This window comes from Liolophura sinensis, chromosome 13 (assembly GCF_032854445.1).
Source record: "Liolophura sinensis isolate JHLJ2023 chromosome 13, CUHK_Ljap_v2, whole genome shotgun sequence".
NCBI classification, from domain to species: Eukaryota; Metazoa; Mollusca; class Polyplacophora; order Chitonida; family Chitonidae; genus Liolophura; species Liolophura sinensis.
In genome coordinates, this window is record NC_088307.1 from 12,441,438 (window position 1) to 12,465,397 (window position 23,960).

The window sequence follows — 23,960 nt, forward strand, 5'->3', positions numbered from 1 at the left end:
CATTTTTGCACCCTTTCTCCTCTACAGGTATGTTGTCGATTATCCGGTCACGAAATGCCCTCTTCTGTAGAAGCAATTCGCAGTTACGTCAACGGAAAGAAATACAACAAGTTGCGACATGAAGCCCAGTACGATAACAGTGATCTCTCACAACATATTGTCCCAAACACAAAGCGAGGTTTAGAGTGAGTATTTCCTTAAGAGTTGTTAAGAGTGTTTTTAACTGCATTATTTTCCACAGACTCCTCAGTTCAGAATATACATATATTTAAGAGCTCTCCACATATTAAAGCATAGATTCAAGTAAACATACAAACAAAAAATCTTTCAAGAAATTGTATATTTTATGTATTTATGTTTTTGTTCAGTGTTTAGGTGCAAAAAACAGAATCAATTAATGTGACATGAATGAAAGCATTGTTCTAAACAGTTACATGGTCTGGCTGTGTCGACAAGTTGGCTTGAAATGGACGTTTAACAATGATCATGTATTACTCAGTTTGGTGTTTTTTTTATGACTGCGTACCTTATGTTTCAGACACTTGTTATTCTGCAAACTTACTTTACGACACATCAACAACTCTCCAGCTGATATCGACGTCCATATCAGAGGTCGGAGGTTCCAGAGGGCATTGGCCAGATGTGAGTTTTCATGGATACAATACAAAATCATGAAGGCATGAAAAAAATCAGGGTTTTTGGTATTTATCATTAGACTACCTTTGAAAAATTGTGTAAAAGGGTTTCACTGGGGTTTTTTTGTGTGTTTGTACAGTGTGAAGAAACTTGTGAAACAACAGAATTTTGGATTTTGTGTTCACAGTAGCCTGGAACAGGAAATTTCAATGTCTTTGCAAGTATTTATTTATGTGTCAGCAACTATACAAAAAAAGGAAAAAACATGTATGAATTTGGATGAAATTTGTATGGAATCCTTTAATTTTTGGTGTTGATCTGAGTGTTGATGCAGATTAAAAAAAATTTGTCAAATGAAAAAGTTAAGCACTGTTTTTGATGAAATTTTGTGTAGTGCTTGGCGCTAGCACAAGCACCAATCCGCTTCATTTTAGTGTTGATCCGAATTTTCAAAACACTGCTTCACTATTCTGAGATATGCCACATGGGCAAAGAGATGTCTTCAACTCTTTCACATGTTTGCAAGGTATATATTCAAGCCTGTTGTGAAAGCATTATTCTGTGTGGACTGATGAAATGAAACTTTCTGTGAAGTACTGAAACTGGCCAATCCAACCAATGTAGTTTTGTCTTAAAAATAAAATCAGTTATTTACTTATTTGATTGGTGTTTTACGCCGTGCTCAAGAATATTCCACTTGTACAACAGTGGCCAGCATTAAGGTCTGAGGAAACCGAGCAGAGCCCGGTGGAAACTCACGACCATTCTCAGGTTGTGGACCTTCCCATGTACGGCCAAAATAAAATTAAACTTAAAAAAAGATTGTTGTTCTTGCATATGCGGAAATAGTCAGGAATTAGGGGATTGCCCCTTGTCTGGTAGGGGACTGTCCCTTGTCTGGTAGGGGACTGCCCCTTGTCTAGCAGGGGACTGCCCCTTGTCTAGCAGGGGACTGCCCCTTGTCTAATAGGGGACTGCCCCTTATCTAGTAGGGGACTGCCCCTTATCTAGTAGGGGATTGTTCCTTGTCTAGAGACCGACCCGGATAGCACAGTTGGTAGAGCGTCCGCTTTGGGAGATTTTAAAAAGAGGAAGTTGTAAAGAGGAAGTTGGCATTTTTGTGCTCCTGGAGTACCTCCTAGTTTATTTATTTGATTGGAATTTTATGCCATGGTCAGAAATATTTTACTGGGTAACTCCTGGGTAAGCCATGAATTATTGTTCAACTAACATAGGATTTATTGGTTTTAGTGCAAACAAATTTTGAAGAAAGTTTAGTATCGTGGCCCAGTTTCACAAAGATGTTGTACATGTGTGATAATCGCACATATAGGACAATGGTACGGTAATAGTGACTTACAAACTTTCGCACCACAAATGTATGATACAAAAATGTTGTATGCCACTCGGTGAAACTGGGCTCTGACTTGGTAATTTTCTACTGGAAATGTTGTCCAAAGAGGTTGGCATGCGTGTCTCTGTTTCAGATAAATATGTCACACGATGGTGTAATGTGTTGAATTTAACTTTCAGGGGAAAACTGTCAGAAGACTGGCGAGACATTTAAACCTCTAGCTAGCCTAAAACAGAAGGGTCCAGCAACGTCTTGGGATAGGCCACAAAAGAAAGGTGCTAAGGGGAGTAACTCTGACAGCGAACAGGAGGATGATGACAACCAATCAGACCTAAGTGATCTCTATCCAGGTAATGTAACCATGGTAACATCACTCAGCGTTAGGTGATTAGGTTTCCTTAGACAGTCCATCTGCCTTTTTGATTTTATGTGTACTAGATTGTGTTTCACTTGAAAAAGTTTGTCAGTGACTAGTCAAAAAATGGTAGTATGCCCCATGGTACTGCATGTATTGACCTGAAGTTTTACATGCATATGAAGTGACCTAGAGGTCTGTTCCATGGCTGATGCTCTGTATGCATATTAATTACTGTTAATTACCAAATTAACAACTTCAGTATTTTAAGTATTGGGCTGAAGAGTTTCATCCATGTGTCTCCTACAAGCGAGCTCTTCGATAGCCTTACCAGCAAATCTAATTCAGATGATGTGATGTGTCAAGAGGTAAATTGCCGAATTGAGATGTAAAAAAAAAAAACAAAAAATGAAATAAGAAAACTAAAATGAGCTATCCAGCCTCTGTCTTTGATGGAGAAATGTGGTTGAATAGGAGATCAGATCTTTTTTTGTTATGTTTACAGATGCAGATTTTGCAATGTCTGAAGATGAAGAAGGAAGTGAATTTGAGGATGAGAAAGGTGATGATGTAAGGCATGATAATGAGGATGGCAGAGTGATAATGGATGTAGAGTCAGATTCTGGCTCTGAGTTCGGGGACTTGGACTTGGTGGAGTCAACTATGGATGCCGACTATGAGCCGGGTAGTAGTAAAAACAGGACTGTGACAAATTCAGACAACACTGATATCACAAAGATTTCAGATTTTAAGAACAATGACAAGTCTAAATCAGCAGCCAGAAAGAGGTCATCAAAAGCTTTGAAGGTGAGATTACTAACACGCTAATAATACAAAAAAAGACAAAGAGTAAGTCTCCTATTTATCAGGCAACTTAAGGCTTAAGGTATAAATTTAAAATGCTTTAAAAGCCAAACTCAGAACTGGAAAATTCAAATCATGGTCAGAACATTTTTCTGTAGCAAAGAATCAGTCTATGAATTTAAACTCGAGTCCAAAGCAAAGATTTAAATTTTAGCTCTGTTTGAATTTTTGACTTTGGTTTTCAAACATTTGATAAATTACATGGGTCCGGATGTATATATGCATCTATAAATTATCCGATGTAAAGTTTAAAACAAAACACCTTTTATTTTTGTGATGATGCACAATTGAGGTATCATAGCTTTAAGTGAGCAAAATCATGTACATTGAAAAAATCGAAAGTGCTGCTATGTTATTCATAGCATTTCATTATTAACACAGAGCTGCCATTTTTTACTTATCAACTCGATTATGTTAATGTTGCATAAGATGACTGTACTGGAGCTTTAAGTCAGTGTTGAAGTTTGTGTAGGTGCCACGATTTTATTTTTATGATTTATTTATTTTATTTTATTTGTTTGATTGGTGTTTTACGCCATACTCAAGCATATTTCATTTATACAACGGTGGCCAGCATTATGGTGGGAGGAAACCGGGCAGAGCCTGGGGGAAACCCACGACCATCCGCAGGTTGCTGCCCTGTATGAAACTAGTGGAATTGGAAAAATGGCAAATATTTCAGGCATGACTCTTCAATTTATTCGGTCAATTTCTGAGGAAAAAAGGTTATCTGATGGTAGGCCTTCATTTAATATTTGGGTGGAGCTGAAGAAACAAAAAAAATGAACGGTAAGAAACAAAAAAATGAACGGTAGATGGCCAAATGTTGTGTCTTTACCATTCAAACAAATTTCACACTTTTTGTCAAACAATCTTGTTAGAAACCAAACTTCTAGCTTTATCATTTTTTTTCATCCTGGTTAATACCTTTCATCGTCTGTAGTGTACGATACATTTGTGTTGTATTTTATTATTTCAGAAAACAAAACTTTTATCTGTCCCCGGAAAAAAGAGAAAGAAAACAAGCCCGACATGAATGTCAAATAAATTATGATAAAACTGACCAGATGTCTTCAGATGTTCTTCTTTATACATGTGAGATAGACATATAGGACTCTCTCCAAAAATGGTAACAACGGCATTGGTTTTTAAAATGGTCAGTCTTTTATTAAAAAACATAATAATTCATATGTTTTGTGCTCAGCATAAAGTGAGAAGGCATGAATGATGACCATGGTGTGATCATTTTGAGTGGAGTGTAATACAGGGCGTGTTGTACAAAGACACAAGTATTATGACACGCCCGCTAGAATGCTGATTAGAGTGATCTCCCTTTACCAAGTGTTTCTCATAGCCTCGCTACAGGTAATACACGAATTATACTTTAGTTTGTATGAATTCATGTATTTCCTATATTTTTAGCATGAATGAAAAGTAATTCTACACTTATTAAGCGTATTTTAAGAGACATGTCTGTCAGTGTTTAGGACACACGAATTGTGGGTTATATCTCCACATTGGATGGGCAAAGAATTCATGGATTCAGCGCTCTCGTTCTTAGTGGGACTAAGTGATAACAAGCATCAGAGAATCCCCCCCTCCCCCCAAACCTCGTTGGCCACGTGGGCAGTCTAGCATTCGTTGAAGGCCATTTGTCTTTCAGCAATATAGCGTGAATAAATGTAGGTCGCTTGTGAGGAAAAAGAGTCAAGCCACCAGTAACTTTCCAAAGGGCTGTGGTTAACATCCTTGAACTTCAGTTTCCTTTGACAGGCACTTTGGTCTCCATTAGCAAACATTCCAGTTGCCTCCAGGCACTCCGATTTTCTCAACCCAGAAAGTGAAAAATTCTTGAGTATTCCGCTAAACAACCACCGTATTTTTAATCGACTGCTAGAATTAGACGATTGGATACCAGGATTCGCACTGTTGGAGCTCGCCTGTGAAAAAAATGCTTGTCTTATTTTAAATCAAATGGTCGAATTTGATGAGTTGTCCAGTTGTGGGAACGAAGCTTTGTGTGATAATTGTGAAGTAAATTTGACCCGTTTTCCAAGACGGGTGTATATCACAACATCTACTAGTATTTAGTATAATTCAAGACGTACACGCAGAATAGAGAGTAAAACCAGAGTAGCGACAACATTGTGATAACTGGCAAATGGTTAGACGTAGGTGAAATATGGCCTCTCATGAATTCACCTTAGTGAGGGTTTTGTTCTAGTCATTTGGTTTGTTTTTAGGTTTGTATTGAAAGTGGCTTAAAACTCAATCCTGCCTTAACTATATGAAGGGGCTAGTTGTGGCCTGGTGTCAGGGCACCATAATTACCCAGCATCTTCTCACCATTGCGGCAGCTGTGAGTTCAGGTCCAGCTCATGTTGGCTTTCTCTTAGGTCATTCGTAAGAAGGTCCCACAGCAGCCTGCGGATGGTCGTTGAATGTTTATCGGGCTCTGCAAGTTTTCCTCCTACCATAACGCTGGCCGTCGTCCTATAAGTGAAATATTCTTGAGTACAGCTGAAAACACCAAGGGCAATCAAATAAATAACAAATTACACCCATTATATGACAGTCAAGGAGTCCATGCGTTTGATTTAGTTATTTATTTGATGGGTGTTTTATGCCATACTCAAGATATTTTACGTATACCACGGCAGCCAGCATTATGGTGGGTGGAAGCCGGGCAGATCTCGAGGAAACCCACGAGCACCCGAAGGTTGCTGGCAGACTTTCCAAGGTACAGCCGGAGAGCAAACCAGCATGAGCTAGAATTGAACTCACGGCGACCGTATTGGTGAGAGGCTCCTGGGTCATCACAACATGATGACATTTAGTGTGTGTGTGTGTGTGTGGCGGTTGCTCCAGGCATTCCAATTTCTGCCATAGATAGCCCTGATCGCCGCTATATAGACAATTTGCAAACATTCATCCAACAGAACTTCCCAAACTGTTAAGAGCATGCAACTGACCAACAATAAGCAGTGATGTTGTAAATAGGTGAACCGGACTTCCCACACATTGGTTACAAATTTCTGTAACGTCATGACGTCATAATGGCTTTCAATGGGAATGGAATGGAAAGTAATGCTACGAGAAGGTGTGGTGGGACTTTGGATGTTTTGGATCCATCTGTAAGCTCATTGAAAAGCATGTCTTGACCGAGTGGTAAAGGTGCTCGCCTTTCAATCAACATGCGCGGGTTCAATCCTGGCGTTGGGCACAGAATTTTTTTTTCCGTTTTCAGTGTTCTTGGGGCTGTCGACGACGCTCAAGTGACCGTTTGCTAGACAAGTTCGTTTAAGACGACTCCCCTCCCCCCCCCCCCCACACCAAATATATTGTGCATATCTGTGCTACACATGTCAGCAGCTTGCCAAAGTAAAGTTTGGTGGTTTACCCCGGACAGTTAAAACTACCCCCCCCCCCCAACCTTCGTAAACGCCTAAAATTCTTGAGTATGAAATAGTGAAATATTCTTGAGTACCGCTTAAAACACAAATCAAATCAAATAAATAATCAATAGGTTCGCGTAGATATACTCTGTCATGTTTAAACTCTAGTTCTTAATTTTGCCAAATCTTTATAAAAGCATTTATCATTTCTGAAATTGGAAAACTTGGAACAAATAAACAGTGGGATGCCGGAATATGTCATTTCTGCTTCAGTCATTTTGAAGATAAATAATATATTGATCTATATTTTTCAGCCGTGAAATATGTCACGAGTACTTAATACCGTCCTGTGTGACAAGTTTTATACATGTCACAAAATACTTAATACAGCCCTGTGTGACAAGTTTTATACATGTCACAAAATACTTAATACAGCCTGTGTGACAAGTTTTATGCATGTCACAAAATACTTAATACAGACCTGTGTGACAAGTTTTATACATGTCACAAAATACTTAATACAGACCTGTGTGACAAGTTTTATACATGTCACAAAATACTTAATACAGACCTGTGTGACAAGTTTTATACATGTCACAAAATACTTAATACAGACCTGTGTGACAAGTTTTATACATGTCACAAAATACTTAATACAGACCTGTGTGACAAGTTTTATACATGTCACAAAATACTGAATATAAACCCGTATGGCTCGTGGCATTACGTGTATTATATCTTTACTTGTTTCCAAGTAAGTATATTCACATTTGACCTTGCTCCATCTTTACTTTTCGGTCTTGACCCTCGCATCAGCCTTGGCCATTTTTGCAGTTCGACCTTGAACTTGATGTCATCACTTGTCGGCCTTAACCGTCTTGTCAGTGGAAGGATCCAGAAAGTCTTTACCAGACATGTCTTCGCCCAGGTTGGTGCACTCAATGATAGCCGAGTTGGGTACCTGGAAACCGGGAAGACAATTACTTTAGTCATGACTACGAGGAGTCCTTCGGTGTGTGTACATATGCTGTATATCTGGTGGCAGGACGAATCCATGCCTTTAAAGTGCTGCTGATACTGAAGCATCATCCCGAAGACACCAGACATGACACCCTACTGGGTAACATAATACTAACACCGGGTCAACCAGTCATGTTTCCTTGTTGTAACCTCTCAGCAGTGAGCGTCAATGGAGGCAGCAGCATGTACCATTTTCGAAGTCTTTGGTATGACCCGCCCCGGATTTGATTAAAGGTCTCCTGACTTCGAGACGGATGCTCAAATCATTAGGCCACCGGAGCGGTGCATAGTTTTATAGTGGAATACAGAGAGTCAAAAATAAGAATCTAAATATAATGCCATTAACCTACATTATCTTAGAAAAAAATCACGAAGAACAGGTTTTTGAACGGTTTCATTGACTTCTTCACAAGTTCATAAATTTGACTAGGTTCCCATGTGTTGGTAAGCAATAGAGCGCACTAGCAATAGAATGCACCAATGTTGAGGTCAACAACAGAACATATCAATGTTGAGCTCAACAACAGAACGAACCAATCTGCCATTGTTGAGGTCAACAACAGAAGCTACCAATGTTGAGGTCAACCCTAGAACATACCAATGTGGAGGCCAACAACAAAAACGTACCAATGTGGAGGCCAACAACAGAACGTACCAATATAGAGGCCAACAACAAAACGTATCAATGTGGAGACCAACAACAGAACGTACCAATGTGGAGGCCAACAACAGGGCGTACCAACGCGGAGGCTAACAACAGAATTGCTTTTGTGCAGTACCAATGTGGAGGCTGCCAATAGAACATGCCAATGTGGAGGCCAACATTAGACATACCAATGTGGAAGCCAACAACAGAACGTGCCAATGTGGAGGCCAACGACAGAATGTATCAATGCTGTGGACAACAATAGAACGCACCAATGTGGAGGTCAACAACAGAACGTACCTATGTGGAGGTCAACAGCAGAGCGTACCAATGTGGAGGTCAACAAAAGAACGTACCTATGTGGAGGTCACCAGCAGAACGTACCAATGGGGTGCATGGACTATACTTAGACTGTGACCACAGTAGATACCGATGTGGTAGTCGAACATGGTGTAATATGCACATCATGCCGGTTATCTACCATGGTGTGTGCCAAGGTGATGGCTTATACCTTCGTCATTGGCGTGTAGTTAGGGTGGTGATGTTTGTAGACAGGGTCGTTAGACTTGAGGTTGTAAGAGAACACGATGGCCCAGCGTCTCTTGTCACTCGGGTTGGCGTTGCTCTTGTGCAGTAAATTACAGTCGAAATATAGGGCGTCTCCTGTGCGCAACAGATGGAGACACAAGAAAAGTTCTACATGTACTTTTTAGTTCCAAAGGATGAGGTACCACGGACAGATATAACATATTCGTTAAAATAACCGTAAAGCTTATAGAGTAAAGCATAAAGATATATGTACTTGAAAAGAAAGCTAACTGTTATGCAAACTAACACTTATATTGACCAAAGTGCTATTTGATCACCATAGATGTACCTGGGTCCATTATGACGTAATCGAGGGGACATTTCTTGGCAATTTCCTGTACCCTCACCGGGTCTGCTCCAGTCTGTCCCCCCACAAAGTTATGATCGATACGGCCACATTTGTGAGAGCCACGAAGTACCTGTTAAGGAAGAGTCTCACGACTCAATCAAGTCATTCCGCTGTGTGTTCATTGGCAATCCAAACATAGAAGGTCGTACTGTGCAGTCTTACATGAGTTATCTTTTATTTTTGTATATATTGTAAATGAAAAGGATAACATTTAATTCTGAGGCGATGGAAGTTCATGTCTTTCACATAGTTACAAATTGTCTGCGACACTTAAGGGTTTATTAGCCTAAAGTTAAAAGTGATACCTCTAATTGTCCTAACCACAACAGATCGGATCTTGACCCGTGAGGTTAGAGGTTCGAATCCAGCTCAGGACAGTTCGGCTAGAGGTCTGTCGGATAATTGGGGAAGGATTGTGGCATATTTCCGTATACTACGATTTCCTCTAATCAAAAGCTGGGCGCTGTCGTATAAATGAAGTATTTGTTATCATAGGCCAACGGCGTTAAACACCAATCAATTTATTTATTTATTTATTTGATTGGTGTTTTACGCCATACTCAAGAATATTTCACTTATACGGCGGCGGCCAGCATTATGGTGGGTGGAAACCTGGCTTAGCCCGGGCGAAACCCACGACCATCCGCAGGTTAACACCAATCAAGTAAACAAATAACAAATAATTGCATGTATGGCTATGCGGTACTGTAGTTGCATTTATTTATTTATTTGATTGGCGTTTTACGCCGTACTCAAAAATATTTCACTTATACCACGGCGGCCAGCATTATGGTGGGAGGAAACCGGCCAGAGCATTGGGGGGAAACTCATGACCATCCGCTGGTTTACTGTACTATTGGGTTACCTGAAGACAACCGTTCTCTTTGTCACACCGGTCCACGGCCATCATAACGGAGGCGATCTGCGGGAACAGACAGCCATTCTTGTACCAGTATCTGCGACACATAACGGTTCAGAAAGAACAGAATGAGAAACCCTGCATTGGCTGCGACCGACAACCTAAACTAATTGGCCATCTTAGGTGTAGGTGTATTTTTTTATTTCATTGGTGTTTCACGCCGTACTCAAGAAATTTCATTTATTGAGTACATTATGCTGGAAGGAAACCAGGCAGAGCCCGGTGAAAACCCACGACCATCTGTAGGTAGCTGAAAGACCGCTCCACGAACGGTCGGAAAGGAAGCCAGCATCATCTGGGCCCAGTTTCACAAGATGTCGTACATGTACGATAATCGCACACATTGGACAATGGAAGGTAATAGTACAAAATATCGCACGACAAATGTAAGCTAAAAAAAATTTCGGGCCCAGTCTCACAAAGATGTCGTACATGTACGATAATCGCACACATAGGACAATGGTAGGGTAATAGTGACGTATAAAATATCGCACGACAAATGTACGCTAAAAAATTTCGGACGCCACTTAGTGAAACTGGACCTTCGACGTCAACTCACTGCTACCGCACTGGTGAGAGGATCGTGGGTCATTGCGCCGCGCTGGCGTGCTAACCCCTCGGTCACAGAGGCCCCGCCATATAAATAGATCTCGCTAAGAATTACATACGTCATAAAGGGGTCCCCCGTGGCTTTCTCTCCGACCGTACCTGGGAAGCTCTGTCAACAACCTGCGGATTGTCGTGGGTTTCGCCCGGGTTCTGTCCGGTTTCAGCCCATCATAATGCTGGCCGCCGTCGTATGTGTGAAAAAATCTTGAGTTCGGCGTAAAACGCCAATCAAATAAAATAAAATATAAACATACGTCAAACAACCTTAGAGGTTTTAAATTGGAATCGCATGATCCTGCATTTGATTGGTTGGATCAAGTCCCGCTAGTTGTAGGGACACAAACGGAGACGATCTGCGGGAACAGACAGAAATACTACACCAAATTCTAGGGTTCATAATTTGAAGTCACGTCGGAGTCACAAATTCTTGCACATATGCAGGCGTCTTGGCTTTACGGCTACTGGATGCTGGTAACATTACAATGGATGCTCTACATAAACGAAGCGATAAAAACCATGAAACTCGTTTGTAAAGTGAAAGGATTGGCAACTGATAATGACTTTTACAAAATACTGACAATTTTCTGAAAAGGTTTTTTTGTCTTCTGTGATTTCCCATAATTTTGTATGACACAGGAAATAGGGAAAGCAAGTTAATTTCTCAGATCATATATACAGATAGATGAGCTGTATGTAGGATCTAGATGGGACAAAAGTAGATATGTCACAGAATATCGAAGAAAGGAAATAACTTACGAGCACTAATCAAAACAGAATAATTTCCGTTAGCACGTCAAGGTAGTTTGAAACGATGTCTCTCACCCGTAATCCTGGTGCCATTCGAATCGTCCCCCGACTTTAGCATTCTTCATCATGAATTTGGTATGGTAGTGGTACACTTCTCCGCCGTCCAGCAACTGCGGAAAAGGGAGATTGTAATTCTTTAACCTTTTCGCATGTTTGAAAGGTGTTCATTGAAGGATATTGTGAAGGCGTTACCCGGTTTCCTCCCTCTATAATGCTCGCCGCCGTCGTATAAGTGAAATATTCTTGAGTACGGCATAAAACACCAATCAGATAAATAAATGATAAATCTGAAGGCATTATTCTGTTCTCTAATAAAATGATTTTTTTGTAAAGACCTGAAACTGGCCGATCCAACCAATGTAGTTTTGTCTCAACACTCAAATCATAAATTGCACTGAAAGTTGCTCTTTCATAAGCGAAAAGGTTGTCGAATTAGGGTACACATAAAGCGTATTTATTCACCACGATCAGTTTCAAACTGGGTACCGTATCAAAAGAAACTAAAATGCGAACATTCACAGCAAAATGTCATTTTAAAACGTTTGAAATGGATCATCTCTTAATACTTATGTAGAATGGTTCAGGGCGATCTAAGCTGGTATTTTTACCAGTCATTAAATAATCGCTGCCTCAGGCAACGTACGAACCTCCTCGCAGTATCCGGCTATTTTCTCAGACCTCGCAACCATTCCGCTCACGTCATTTCCGGGGTGACTCCAGATACAAACCCGAGTGTGGGTCCCCTCGCTGTCGGCAATCTGGAATAGCATGAATATGGAATAAAAGCATAAATAATCCGCGTAGCAGCAGAAGTATGACAAAAGCCGAAAAATGGTGTGCGGAGATTCCAGGGACAAAGACAAAGACAAGTTATATAAGTATCCATTTCTCTCGTTAAGATATTTACGACCTTGTCCTAAAATCTTAATTCTTGCTCTAGAAGCCGCCCTCCTTTCTTAGTTTTGTGCCTCAAACGTATATCTTATCGTCATAGTCGTTCATACATCCTGCTTGCTATAAACGATTTCACCTACTGTAATTCTTCAACCTTTTCGCATGTTAGTAAGGTGTTTATTCAAGCATATTCTGAAGGCACTGTTCTCTGTAGACTGATACAATTATACTTTTTGTGAAGCCCTGAAATTAGCTTACCCAACCAATGTTGTTTTGTCTACAAAATCACGTTAAAATGTGCATGAATTGCACTGAAAGTTGCTGTTTTATACGCGAAGAGGTTGAGGAATTAGGGTACACTATAACAAATTGCACTAATTTTACAGCGAAAAGTGCTGGCAATTTTGTGACCAGTTCTTTTCACTGTAGATTTACAAGATGTGCTGTTTAATACTTACACCCAAAATACAATGTAGTAGTATATTTCCGCATATACCACTGTAAATAATCTGTTAACTTCATTGCAAATTAACAAAATCTTACATTTACAGCAAAGTGCACTGTAAATGGTGAAATCGCTACAGTTTTACAGACAATGCTCTAAATGCACATCAACTAGAGTAAAATTACACATCATAGATGCAGAATTGCGCTGGAAAGTGGTGTAAAATATTTACGACATGATTTACTGTAACAATATACAGTGCTTCAGGCTGTAAATTTGCATTCAATTCTTACAGTGTACATGATATGACCAGGCCACTGTAAGTGTGAAGAAACACATAATCCAGTAGGGCCTTTAGGCATCTGGAAATTTTGATTTATTTTGCTCATAACAAACATGATACACGGATGAAAAGACTTAAAATTATTTAAAATAACCAAATATAAGCAAGAGAACAAAGATGTGAGATTAACAGATTTGTGGTGAGAAAGACGATACAAGCTTTGGATGACAGTTCCTGCCCCAGATACATGGACGTTAGACAGTAAAGCTTGGAATAAAAGATACAACAACAATCTTACGCCGTACGTGTTCTTCTTGATCTCCTCATTGTTTTCCAGAACGTGTTTCATTTTCTTCATCTCCTCGGCATCCAGGACGTTTCTTCAAGTGGAAAAAAATAAGTGGTAAAAGTGGATACATCAGTTATGTTCATGTTTCTGGTGGATTTGTTTTTTTTAGTTAATTAAGGAATCTAAAAAATAATTAAAATCAGTTCAACAGGCCCAAACGGTGTGTTCCAAAAAAGTAGTGTTCTTATATCCTATATCCCACAACGCCCATCGGTTTTGTAAGCACAGCTGGTCGATCTGTTTTTTATTTGTTAATTTATTTATTTCTTTAGTGGATTTCTTTGTTTATTTGGTTGGTGTTCAAGAATATTTCACTTGTACCATGGCGGCCAGCATTACGGTGGGAGGAAACCGCACAGAGCCCGAGGGAAACGCGAGACCATCCGCAGGTTGCTAAAAGACCTTCCTACGTACGGCCGGAGAGGTAGGCAACATTAGCTGGACTTGAACTCACAGTGACCGCATTGGTGGGAGGCTCCGGGGCCATTGCGCTGCGCTGCGCTGGCGTGCTAACCCTCTCGTCCATGGAGGTCCCCCGTTTAGTGGAATACTCAAGAATTTTTCACTTATATAAGCACTTTGGCGGTCCGTTTCATGGATGGAAGAAAGCAGATTGGGACAAATAAACTGCCAACCTTTGGTAACTTGTGACATCTACACTCTTTCCCAATGACGGTTGATTTTGGAAAATCGTGAAAACCAGTGTTAACTTATTGTTGACTTTTTACCTTAAGATGAAGTAGCCATACTCGTTGTATTTGTCCTTCATCTCCTGTGTCAAGCCCGGGTTCTTAGGGTCAAACTGAAATACTGCGACACAAACCGACTGGTTAATTAGCCAAGATTTATTTGTGTAATCGGTGATAAGGCAATGTATGGAAATGATTATTGCTCTTATTCAAAACAAATCAAATCAATTTTTCTTTAAAATGGTGTTCAAAAATAATACAGTATTCGCCTTGGGCTACTTATGCCAACAAAACCGCTCCATGGAGTTGTTGCAGGTTTATTTATTTATCGTTGCTTAACACCATATACAAGGTTTCCTGTTCTTTGATGGCAGTCTGTTACATTTGTATAATTCTCACACGATTAGTTCAAATAATAAGGAATATACAGGCTTAACCCCAGGTTGCATTTCGAAAATGGTATTAAGAACCAAAGACTTATATTTCGTGTCTTTACTTTTCCGACAAAAAAAAACATGGGACATGAAAAGGAATTGTTTACCTCATACGCTACTTAAATCTATCTCAAAAATTAGAAGAATTACAGTATTCGATTTTAAATATTCAATGCTGTATTTGCGGTTACACATTTAAGGGCAACACATAAGCCTATAGCTAATGCCTTTAGTAGGCACCTGTTCTTTGATAGGTCTAAACATAACCTTGACCCCCAAACCGCAAAAGGTCAAGGAAAATATCCTCATAGTTAGGACTGGTTTTAACCATACACAGTGGCATATGCATTCCAGAGGAAAATAACAGGTATAACATACTTGCGTCCATGTTTATGTCCAGCAATGACTAGTAATCCACAGAGAGACTGGAGCTGATCCTTAAAGACCCTTGCAAAAGAGCTGCAACAAAAAAATCGTACCACTACATCACATAGATATGACGCTTGATCATTTTAGTCAACAGTACAACTTCTTATCTGTCAGTTTATACTTTGGAACCAGGCGTTCGTAACAGACAAGCAGACACACTGCATGTGTATCTAAAACAACAAAGACATCTGCATGACCTAGATATTCTCTAACCGTTATATATATGTAGCATAGCTTTCCTGGCTTAATATTTCGTACACGTTTAAAGGCCCGTTGGTCTACAACACTGCGCGTAATGTACTTTCGCGCGGTCAACATGGTGAATGCCGGCTACAGAATGGATGCCGCATCAAGCCCAGTTATGTAAACATTCAAAGAGGTCCTACCCAACGTTGTCAACACTTGCGCGGTTCATTTATCGAACACAGTCTGTATCTGAGCTAAACGTAATATAGATGTGGGTCTAGTTTAAAAATGAGACCTGGTGCATGTGCAAGGCAACTTGCTTGAGTTTGCTCATGAAAATTTATTACAAAAAGGATAACTTTTCACGGGAGTGTATTGAAGAACTAAAAGCAATAGTACAATGGTACAAGTTTAGTGTGGTTCGGAACAAAATAGCTCTAAAGGTTTTCTCACAATTGCATATTGTTTATTTGTATATTTAATTGATTAGCGTTTTACGCTGTTTTTATGCCAGCGTGAGCAGGACTTGAACTCACAGCGGCCGCAGTGATGACAGCGTCCTATGTCATAGTCCTGCGCTAGCACGCCAAATCAGGTCACGGAGGAGCATCCTATTATCTGGTATTTATTTATTAATTTATTTATTTGATTGGTGTTTTACGCCGTACTCAAGAATATTTCACTTATACGACGGCGGCCAGCATTATGGTGGGAGGAAACCGGGCAGAGCCCGTTGGAAACCCACGACCATCTGCAGGTTGCTGTCAGACCTTCCCACAATATTATCTGGCTTTCTTCGTTAGGTAGCACTGTGGAAATCTAGATGACGGACGTGTAACTTGCTTTATTGAAATACATATTCGTTATTCATATTTTACGGATAATTTCTCCTTCCGATTGTGCAAAAATAATCAGCAAATTTGTAGGTAACAGATTAAATAAAGATATATATATATATATATATATATAAAGTGCAAACTTGCCTTCCTTACACTACTGCTATTTCTCCCGTCAGTCTTTTTCGTCCTCGTACAGGTTTTGGCGACACCGGCTTCTGGTCTTCGCTAAGCACAGAAGTAGGGCCTACAGCGTAAATAAAGCTTATGGCTTACATGTACGTCAGCTTATCACATGCTGACGTGAGCTGTTTTAGAGAGGTACCATGACCCCGATCTACTTTTAGTTTATCTTCTCGTTATTGCCTAATGATTACCACGGTGGCTCAGTTTTTGCTCACGCAGTTAGCGTTGTTTCTCGGCCTTATTATTTACTTGTAAGTGTTGTCAAATAGAAGAAGAGCATACGTACGCGTAAGAGGAGAAAACAAGGCGTGTATGGGTCAGAGAAACTGCACTGATAACTTCGAGAATGAAAAAGAAAACTGACAAAAAAAAGACAACAAAATAAAACAAAACAACAACAACACCCCCCCCCCCCCCCAAAAAAAAAAAAAAATAAAAATAACAAGGTGTAAAGAAGGAAAAATGAAAAAAAAGAAGAAAACAACAACATGACTTTGTGATAAAGGTTAACATTTCTTTTAAAAGTAACCTAGATAATCGCTGTTCTACGGAAGCCCATTAGAATCACGCTGAAAGTTCGGGGGAAAATCTCGTAATTACAACATTACGAGAAAAAATCTGGAAATTACGGGAAAATGTTTGTGCATGCATTATTGCTATATAGGTGTCAAATGGAGCTGTTGTAGAAGCTACAAGAAGTCCGCGACGAGACTTCGACATGTTATACGAAGTGTGTGACGTGAAATAACCTAGTCGGCGATTACATGGCTATTACAGAGCAAATGGCTATTCAAAGGGGACCAGTCATTACGTGTAATAAAAGTCTAACAGGCTATTTCTTCACTAATGCTGCACCTTCACACCTCTGACATGGTACATCAGTGAAACCTGATACGGGCCTTCTCGTGATGCTGATAAATCGCGATTCCAACGCCAGGACCCAGTTTCACAAAGATGTCGTACTTGTACGATAATCGCACATATTGGACATATAGTGACGCACAAAATATCGTACGACAAAAAATCGTCGTACGCCGCTTTGTGAAACTGAACCCACGGGAGCTTCTTATATCCATTAAAACGAACCTAGGCCTATGTTATCGTTGTTACATGATGACACGTTGAAGAAGAAGAAGAAGAACAACAAAAAATGGTGGTATTTAAACTTCGTACATCCATGAAATCAGCCTATGTGATCGCTGTTGCATGAAGATTAAATTTTTGTTGTCTTTACTGCTGTTATAAACGCTTGTATGTGTACCTATTCAATATTCCTCTCGCGGGTGAAATTACATTTGCAATACATATAAATCTACAAGATGAAGTATGTCAGCGAGCTGTTTTTGTCACGTGTCTTAACTGTGACTGCACAGTGGGTCGCAAGAATAAACAAGGCGTCGTCTACTTTGCGGGTTAGCGAAGGCCATTCGCACACACATGTTTTCGTCAATAAATCGCTGTATAAAGTATGCCAGATTCGTGTCCTAGATAGGCGATGTTGTAGCTACAGACAAGTCTGATTATATGCGTGCACTGCAAGTTCTTGTGCATCACACACCACTAAAAATTTAGCGCATAACGCATAATTTCTACGGAGGCCCAGTTTTGGCTCGGGTCATGACGGACTCCACGGATGCAATAGATCCTGGATGCTTTATATCCCGGATTTTGTCCTTGTTTGCTGCAAGGGAACAAAACTAGAACCTACACCAGCACATCGTTAATAGACAGCGGCAGGACATGCAAAGGTCGTGTGTACTACAACATCATATATACTCTGCCTTAAATATTGGGACTGCGTAATCGTCTTCATCTACCCACAACCCTACCATTCCTCATGTAAGCGACTAAATGTAACCTCCACGATCGCCGAGGTTAGGAGCTACATCGGGGACATCAGCCTGGAATGGGTTCACGCGATAGCAGCCGTTTCACAATATGGCCGCCTTTCACTCGGAGGTTGCTTTATAGATCAGAGCTGACATAATTCCTGCGCAGACACAGTCAAAATAACCAAAAGAGTCGTTAACCAGCCTAACCCAGTAATGCGTGTATTCTGCTGTAGGTATTTCCTATGAGTTTTTTTGGTCAAGTAAACAACCGAAGAATGGCTTGCTTCATTAGCGACGCGCTTAATTAGCGATGTAAAGTATCAGCTGAGAAGATATAATCACTTTTTGGTACTGGTATGATCGATGTAGGAAGCGTTATCATGGAATTGCCAGCTGTCAGCAAGTGATATTCATGACTTCTCTAGAGCTGATAGGGGTCGAGTTTGTAAAGGACATGTACGCTGACTGGTGTAATTTTACTGCTCCCAAAAAAATAAAAATAAAAAATATGAAACACAACTACAAGTACGGTGTGAATGACGCGCACATATTTACACGCGATTTTGGCTAGCGTGCGTTTTGACTTGAACCCCTCTGCAAGTCAGACCTAAGACTACTTTTTATCCCTGATCTGTCATTCCAAAATATTGAACAAATAACGTCTCGGACGGGTACGTTAAGGTCCTCTGGTTACAGGTATATATTGTAGACCTTGTAAAGCGTGAGAAGACATCTTTTGAGCCTGTAGTGTAAGAATATATATGGTCCGTCAATCGGTCGATGTACAGAGTTTTGTTCATCGCGCACGCCTTTTTTCAAACGGCGTGAATTACACAGAGGAGAGAATCAAATTTCTAAAATATTTTTTTCCTGAAAGCCAATCTGTCATTGTGAAGGGATGTCATAGATTTTATGGTGTGGCATTTTTTGACATGTAAGGCGAGCTATGCCATGCTAAAATCTATAGGTTTCATTTCTATGTGCTCCATTTTACATGGTGAAGAGCTGTAGACTGTATCAGCTGTCTAGTTGTGATATCACACGACCCATATCACACTCTGTGATATCCCGCCACATTCAGCCCAAGTGCAAGACGCACTTTAAATGCCTTATACGCCACTAAATCAGCTTATATTCGTACGTTGTTTCCATATCTGGTATGTACATGTGTAGTTAGGTACACCCGTTATTTTTTTTTAAATTTTAAGTGGTAAATGGCATATCTTTTTCTGTGCAATGGCGTTTCGTGTCCAAGCTGAAATGACTCCTGTTCTCTTTCACTGCATTAGTAATACGTTATAAGTAGACTCATGAAACTGCATGTCAAAGGCAGTAATAAACAAAAACATCACAGATCAATGGCTCGAATTGCCTTAAACAGGAAAGAGAATGCATGATTCGCAGCAACTTTTATGTCTCAGTTCAAAGTAGCGGGAAATTTGATTTTTATTTTTTTTGCTAGCAAATGCTTTTCAAACCAATTTTTAGTTAAAACTTTTGTATACAATTGGTTCCCTTGTATTGTTTGTGGGTCACATCATTCAGTTGAACAGAGACGCCGATACCTATAACAAACCAAACTTCTGTATAAAACTATATTTCACTATAAGGCAAAATATAATGACTCTGGTAATGCTATTTCAGTTATAAAGCTGTCAAATTCATACAGAGGTCTTTGGTGACCATGTTATCCAAGTTTTGAGATATTATGTTCTCAGTCTGACTCCAAATCGCCCTTTCCGTTCAAAGGTTCAATTTCATATTAATAATCATAATGAAAACAACGTGTGGGACAAGTTTTATGCAGATACGTTTTTATTCAAGGTTTTTTTTTACGTACCTTCATCCTAAGCGAGGTGCGCATAAACCAAAATTCCATTAACTTTTGACAAGTCCCGAAGGACCTTCAAGTTCTTTTATGTATCTTGATTTATTTGCACTCCATGCTTCTACGAGGTTTTAAACTTACACACTCATTAATGATATTATTTACACGTATACCTCTGTTTTCCCATCACCTTAATTATTCTCCAACAAACCCAAAACTGAGCAATAAGACCAACACTTCTTACAATTGTTACTTTTCCCTACGGTCAGCCGTTCTTGTGCCGTTGCCAATGACAACGACGGGATCGATGAGAAGTCATCAAAATCAGGTAAAAGGCCGGAAATATCACCTCTTCTAATGGTGATTTGTGGCAATCCATTAACCAGCCGACACAATGGTTTAGGGAGGTGCTTAGAGGTGATTTAACTGTGTATGCAAATAATAAGGCCGAAAAGATTAACAGTATAAATGAGCAAGGTCAATCTGTGTGTTTTTTTATTATATCAAATCCTTTAGCAGGTTCTGTTTTGCACTTGCTGATTTTGCATCGTATTGCAACGGTAAATGGCACATTGATCGGTGCACCCAAACATCTCTGGTCTCCACAAGAACATGGCGTCGAATGCATGTCTATCGATGTCACAGACAATATAAGATAAAGACAGTTCTTGTAGGATACTCCAAAAATTATCGACGACTACGGGGCCGACTGTGATGTCAAAAGCGTCTACTTATGCAAGGCAGTTTTCTGAATCCCGATATTGTAAGAATTATGGACTTACTTCTATCTTAGGGTGAACTGGGAATTTTGGAAAGACGAAATCCATCGCCGTTTCCATGTTTTTTACACGTGAAAGGTCGGACTACAGCCGTTGCACAGAGAACGCAGATGGCGGTATCAATTACTTTCAGTTTCGCTGTAGACAGGGGAATTCACTGAGAAAACTTACATCATAGAAAATGTTTCAGCAGCCAATATGTCCAAAATTACGGATGGATGCCGGACTTTTACCAGATGGTCAAAGGTTTTCTACAACACCATGATCTGGAAATATAAAACACCAGGTATGTAAAGAAAAGAAGACTTACATAGACACAAGTCAAATATTACGATTATCAGGTAAGACAGAGACTTGGGTTCAAATTCCGGTGGGATCAGATTTAATGATGTCGTATTTAAGATTTAATTATTCGCCATTTTGGTACTTCTCCGTTCTGCGCTCTGTTCAGATGGATAGTATGGCGTCAAATCAATGTGACTGGGTGGGAGATGTCATGTCTGGTGTCCTCGACATGAATTTTCTGTGAAGCAGCACTAAGACCACTGGGAGCCACCCGCTTCAAGAGGGTGCGCCTGCTAAATGACATAATCCCTTATATTGAAGACAAAAAGAAAGAAACATCGTTGTTTTTCTTGGACTAGGGGTTCTCTTAATACAGTCCTGTTGAAAATAAGCAACATGGTTTCTATTTTCTTAATCCGCTGTGAGCAAGTCTTTGCACACTGTTACAATGTAACCATTATATTGATCATTCATGTAAAACGCCAACTGGGTTTCGAACAGTGTCAAGCGGCCATTGTATTTGGCTGGCAGTGTGTAAGAAGATACTCAAATGATCATTCTCTCGCCACAGATTGGGTTTAGCATTGTTCTGCTCTCGATTTAATACCGTGTGCACTTATTTCACACATGGACGATTTTCAAAAGGGCGCCTTTGCACGCTCCGTGGCAAAACACATATACCAAAGTGGAAATCATTCTAGGTTAATGCTTATCTGTACTGTTGCCTGTTTAAGCAAAATTTTCTGTCGATGGTTGCATAATATAAATATATATATGCACAAGGGTGCACGTCACTTGAGAATCATGTTAAATGTGAAATGAAATGTGAATTACTACACGAGACATATCTTAATATCAAAAACAATAATGGGTAAATTTCCGCTAAAAACTGATCCAGTCTTGTAACAAACAAAATTCTTACTGATTCAGAAATTATTTCTTTCCTTTGATTTTTCTTGTATTTCTTTAAGGGAAATAGTAATATTTCGTTCAATTTACGGTTTTGGTTGGTATTGTCCGAAAACCATAACCCCACCTGACCACCTCCCCACCAAGTTCAATGGAGATAAAGACCAGTTCATTTTGGTATTTCACGCCGTACTCAAGAATATTTCACTTATACGACGGCGGCCAACGTTATGGTGGGTGGAAACCGGGCAGAGCCCGGGGGAAACCCACGACCATCCGCAGGTTGCTGACAGACCTTCCCACGTACGGCCGGAGAGGAAGCCATCATGAGCCGGACTTGAAGCTTTTAACTAGAAGCCGAACTCAAGAATATTTCAATATTTTCAACTGTGCAATACAATTCATTTGTATTTGGGGACAAAACCTGAGCGACAGTGGTAAACCACTGATCTTTGGAAAGTTACTGATGAATTTTCCATACACATTTGACGTACAGATATGTACCCCAAGACAAGTGATCTTCAAAGAACGTTAGAATTGTTCAAGTGGCCACGCGAGTATTATCAACAGAGTACTGATACAAAATGCCACGGACATTAACATCAGGTGAATATAAAAAATCTGTGTCCAAGACCGGGATTGAACCCACGTCTCATTTAGTCCCTATCGATTGAAACGCCACGCCGCTACCTATTTATGATGGATTCCGTTATTTCCATGATATTTATTTGTATTTGTATTATGTTTGATTGGTGTTTCACGCCGTACTCATGAATACTTCACTTACACGACGGCGGACAGCGCCATGGTGGGAAGAAACAGGTCAAAGCTAGAGTAAAACCCCAGACCATCCGCAAGTTGCTGAAAGACCTTCCAACTTACAATTTCCATGTTATGATAACTCCAATCAAAACTTTCGAGTGAGTTTAACGTCGAAGGAATCCTTAGGGTGTATGTAATGAATCTCCTTGTTGCAGGACGGATTTCCACCGCTCTTTTATCTAGTGCTGCTTCACTGAGACGACTTACCGAAGGCAAGTAAGCCGCCCCGACCGAGCCATTATACTGATACGGGTCAACTAGTCGTTGCACTATCCCCTTCAAGCTGAACGCCAAGCGAGAAAGTTGATCTACCGCTCCCGAAGCGGACGCTCTACCAACTGTGCTCTCTGGCCAACTGAATTAAGGAATTTCATTAACAATATTCTTTACGCGAAAGTGCGGTAAAGACAAAATTAGTGATGAAATTAGCCATTGTTGGCCATGCATGGTAAACAGTGATATTTTGGTGATTTACGGTCTCACAACCCCCAGCCCCCCACCCCCCCCCACCTTCAACACACACACATACACGCACAGCACTTTTCCTTTCACTGAGAAAAAAATGACTGATCACACTGAAATGTGATTGCTTTTAGAAAAATAAGGTGCCGTATTTCTCCATGGTCACACTAGACTGAGCTGCCACCGTTTTAAATTTTCTCTTTGACGGCACACCTTCCCTTGCCAGCGTTGTTCGGATCGGTGGAGCTATGGGCCATATTTCTTTGTCGTCACACTGTACTGATTCCAGAGAAAGCTTTTATCAGAAGGTATGTTGTCTAGGTGATGCTAGAATATATTCTGTGTTTATAACATAATACTGTGTCATATTCAATACATTATCATGTTAGCCTAATACAATGTTTATTTATTCATATATTTATTTATTTACTTGATTTGTGTTTCACGTTGTCTTCAAGAATATTTCACGTGCACTGGTGAAAGGTTCCTCGGTCAGTGCGTGGTCCTGGCATGCTAACCACCTCTGCCACGGAAGCCCCTAATCTAATAAAATTTTTCAGTCATATAACGACGAAGGAGTCATTAGAATGCATGTAACGTGCCTTCTTCGTCTAATACAATGTTTATGTTAGTCTAATACAATGTTTATGTTAGTCTAATGCAATGTTCATGTCAGTCTGATACAATGTATATGCGAGTCTAATGCAATGTTTATGTTGGTCTAAAATTATTAAATTAAATTTAAAAGATGTTTTTCATCCCTACGATGC

General features: G+C 40.0%; 2 protein-coding genes across 5 annotated transcripts; one reads left to right on the forward strand and one right to left on the reverse strand.

Moving 5' to 3' along the window:
• Positions 1 to 31: 31 nt before the first annotated feature.
• Positions 32 to 3,320, forward strand: LOC135480766 (surfeit locus protein 2-like). Its single transcript, XM_064760690.1, has 4 exons — positions 32 to 185; positions 539 to 642; positions 2,170 to 2,340; positions 2,851 to 3,320. Exons 1-4 carry the CDS (start codon positions 55 to 57, stop codon positions 3,171 to 3,173), a joined length of 729 nt encoding a protein of 242 aa, XP_064616760.1. The 5' UTR covers positions 32 to 54; the 3' UTR covers positions 3,174 to 3,320.
• A 4,005-nt stretch (positions 3,321 to 7,325) lies between these two features.
• On the reverse strand, positions 7,326 to 20,936 carry LOC135480555 (L-proline trans-4-hydroxylase-like). 4 transcript variants are annotated; one of them, XM_064760413.1, is made up of 11 exons: positions 20,884 to 20,936; positions 16,235 to 16,334; positions 15,015 to 15,095; positions 14,242 to 14,323; positions 13,463 to 13,544; positions 12,190 to 12,300; positions 11,558 to 11,652; positions 10,073 to 10,163; positions 9,148 to 9,277; positions 8,782 to 8,933; positions 7,326 to 7,565 (listed from the first exon to the last, which is right to left on the reverse strand). In XM_064760413.1, exons 3-11 carry the CDS (start codon positions 15,022 to 15,024, stop codon positions 7,461 to 7,463), a joined length of 858 nt encoding a protein of 285 aa, XP_064616483.1. In that variant the 5' UTR covers positions 15,025 to 15,095; positions 16,235 to 16,334; positions 20,884 to 20,936; the 3' UTR covers positions 7,326 to 7,460. The 4 variants fall into 4 exon arrangements, with proteins under 4 accessions (XP_064616483.1, XP_064616485.1, XP_064616482.1 ...); XM_064760415.1 differs by lacking the exon at positions 16,235 to 16,334 and having other exon boundaries at positions 20,884 to 20,915; XM_064760412.1 differs by lacking the exon at positions 20,884 to 20,936 and having other exon boundaries at positions 16,235 to 16,384.
• Between the last annotated feature and the right edge of the window lie 3,024 nt (positions 20,937 to 23,960).

Excerpts from the sequence above, each read along its gene's own strand:
- LOC135480555 (XM_064760413.1), bottom strand. Across the intron at positions 13,545-14,241 it reads TATGGCTACTTCATCTTAAG|AAACGTCCTGGATGCCGAGG; the intron begins GTAAAAAGTCAA and ends TTCCACTTGAAG. Across the intron at positions 11,653-12,189 it reads TAGCCGGATACTGCGAGGAG|TTGCTGGACGGCGGAGAAGT; the intron begins GTTCGTACGTTG and ends CCTTTTCCGCAG.
- LOC135480766 (XM_064760690.1), top strand. The coding sequence starts at position 55 with ATGCCCTCTTCTGTAGAAGCAATTCGCAGTTACGTCAACGGAAAGAAA. Across the intron at positions 186-538 it reads AACACAAAGCGAGGTTTAGA|ACACTTGTTATTCTGCAAAC; the intron begins GTGAGTATTTCC and ends CTTATGTTTCAG. Across the intron at positions 2,341-2,850 it reads CCTAAGTGATCTCTATCCAG|ATGCAGATTTTGCAATGTCT; the intron begins GTAATGTAACCA and ends TTATGTTTACAG.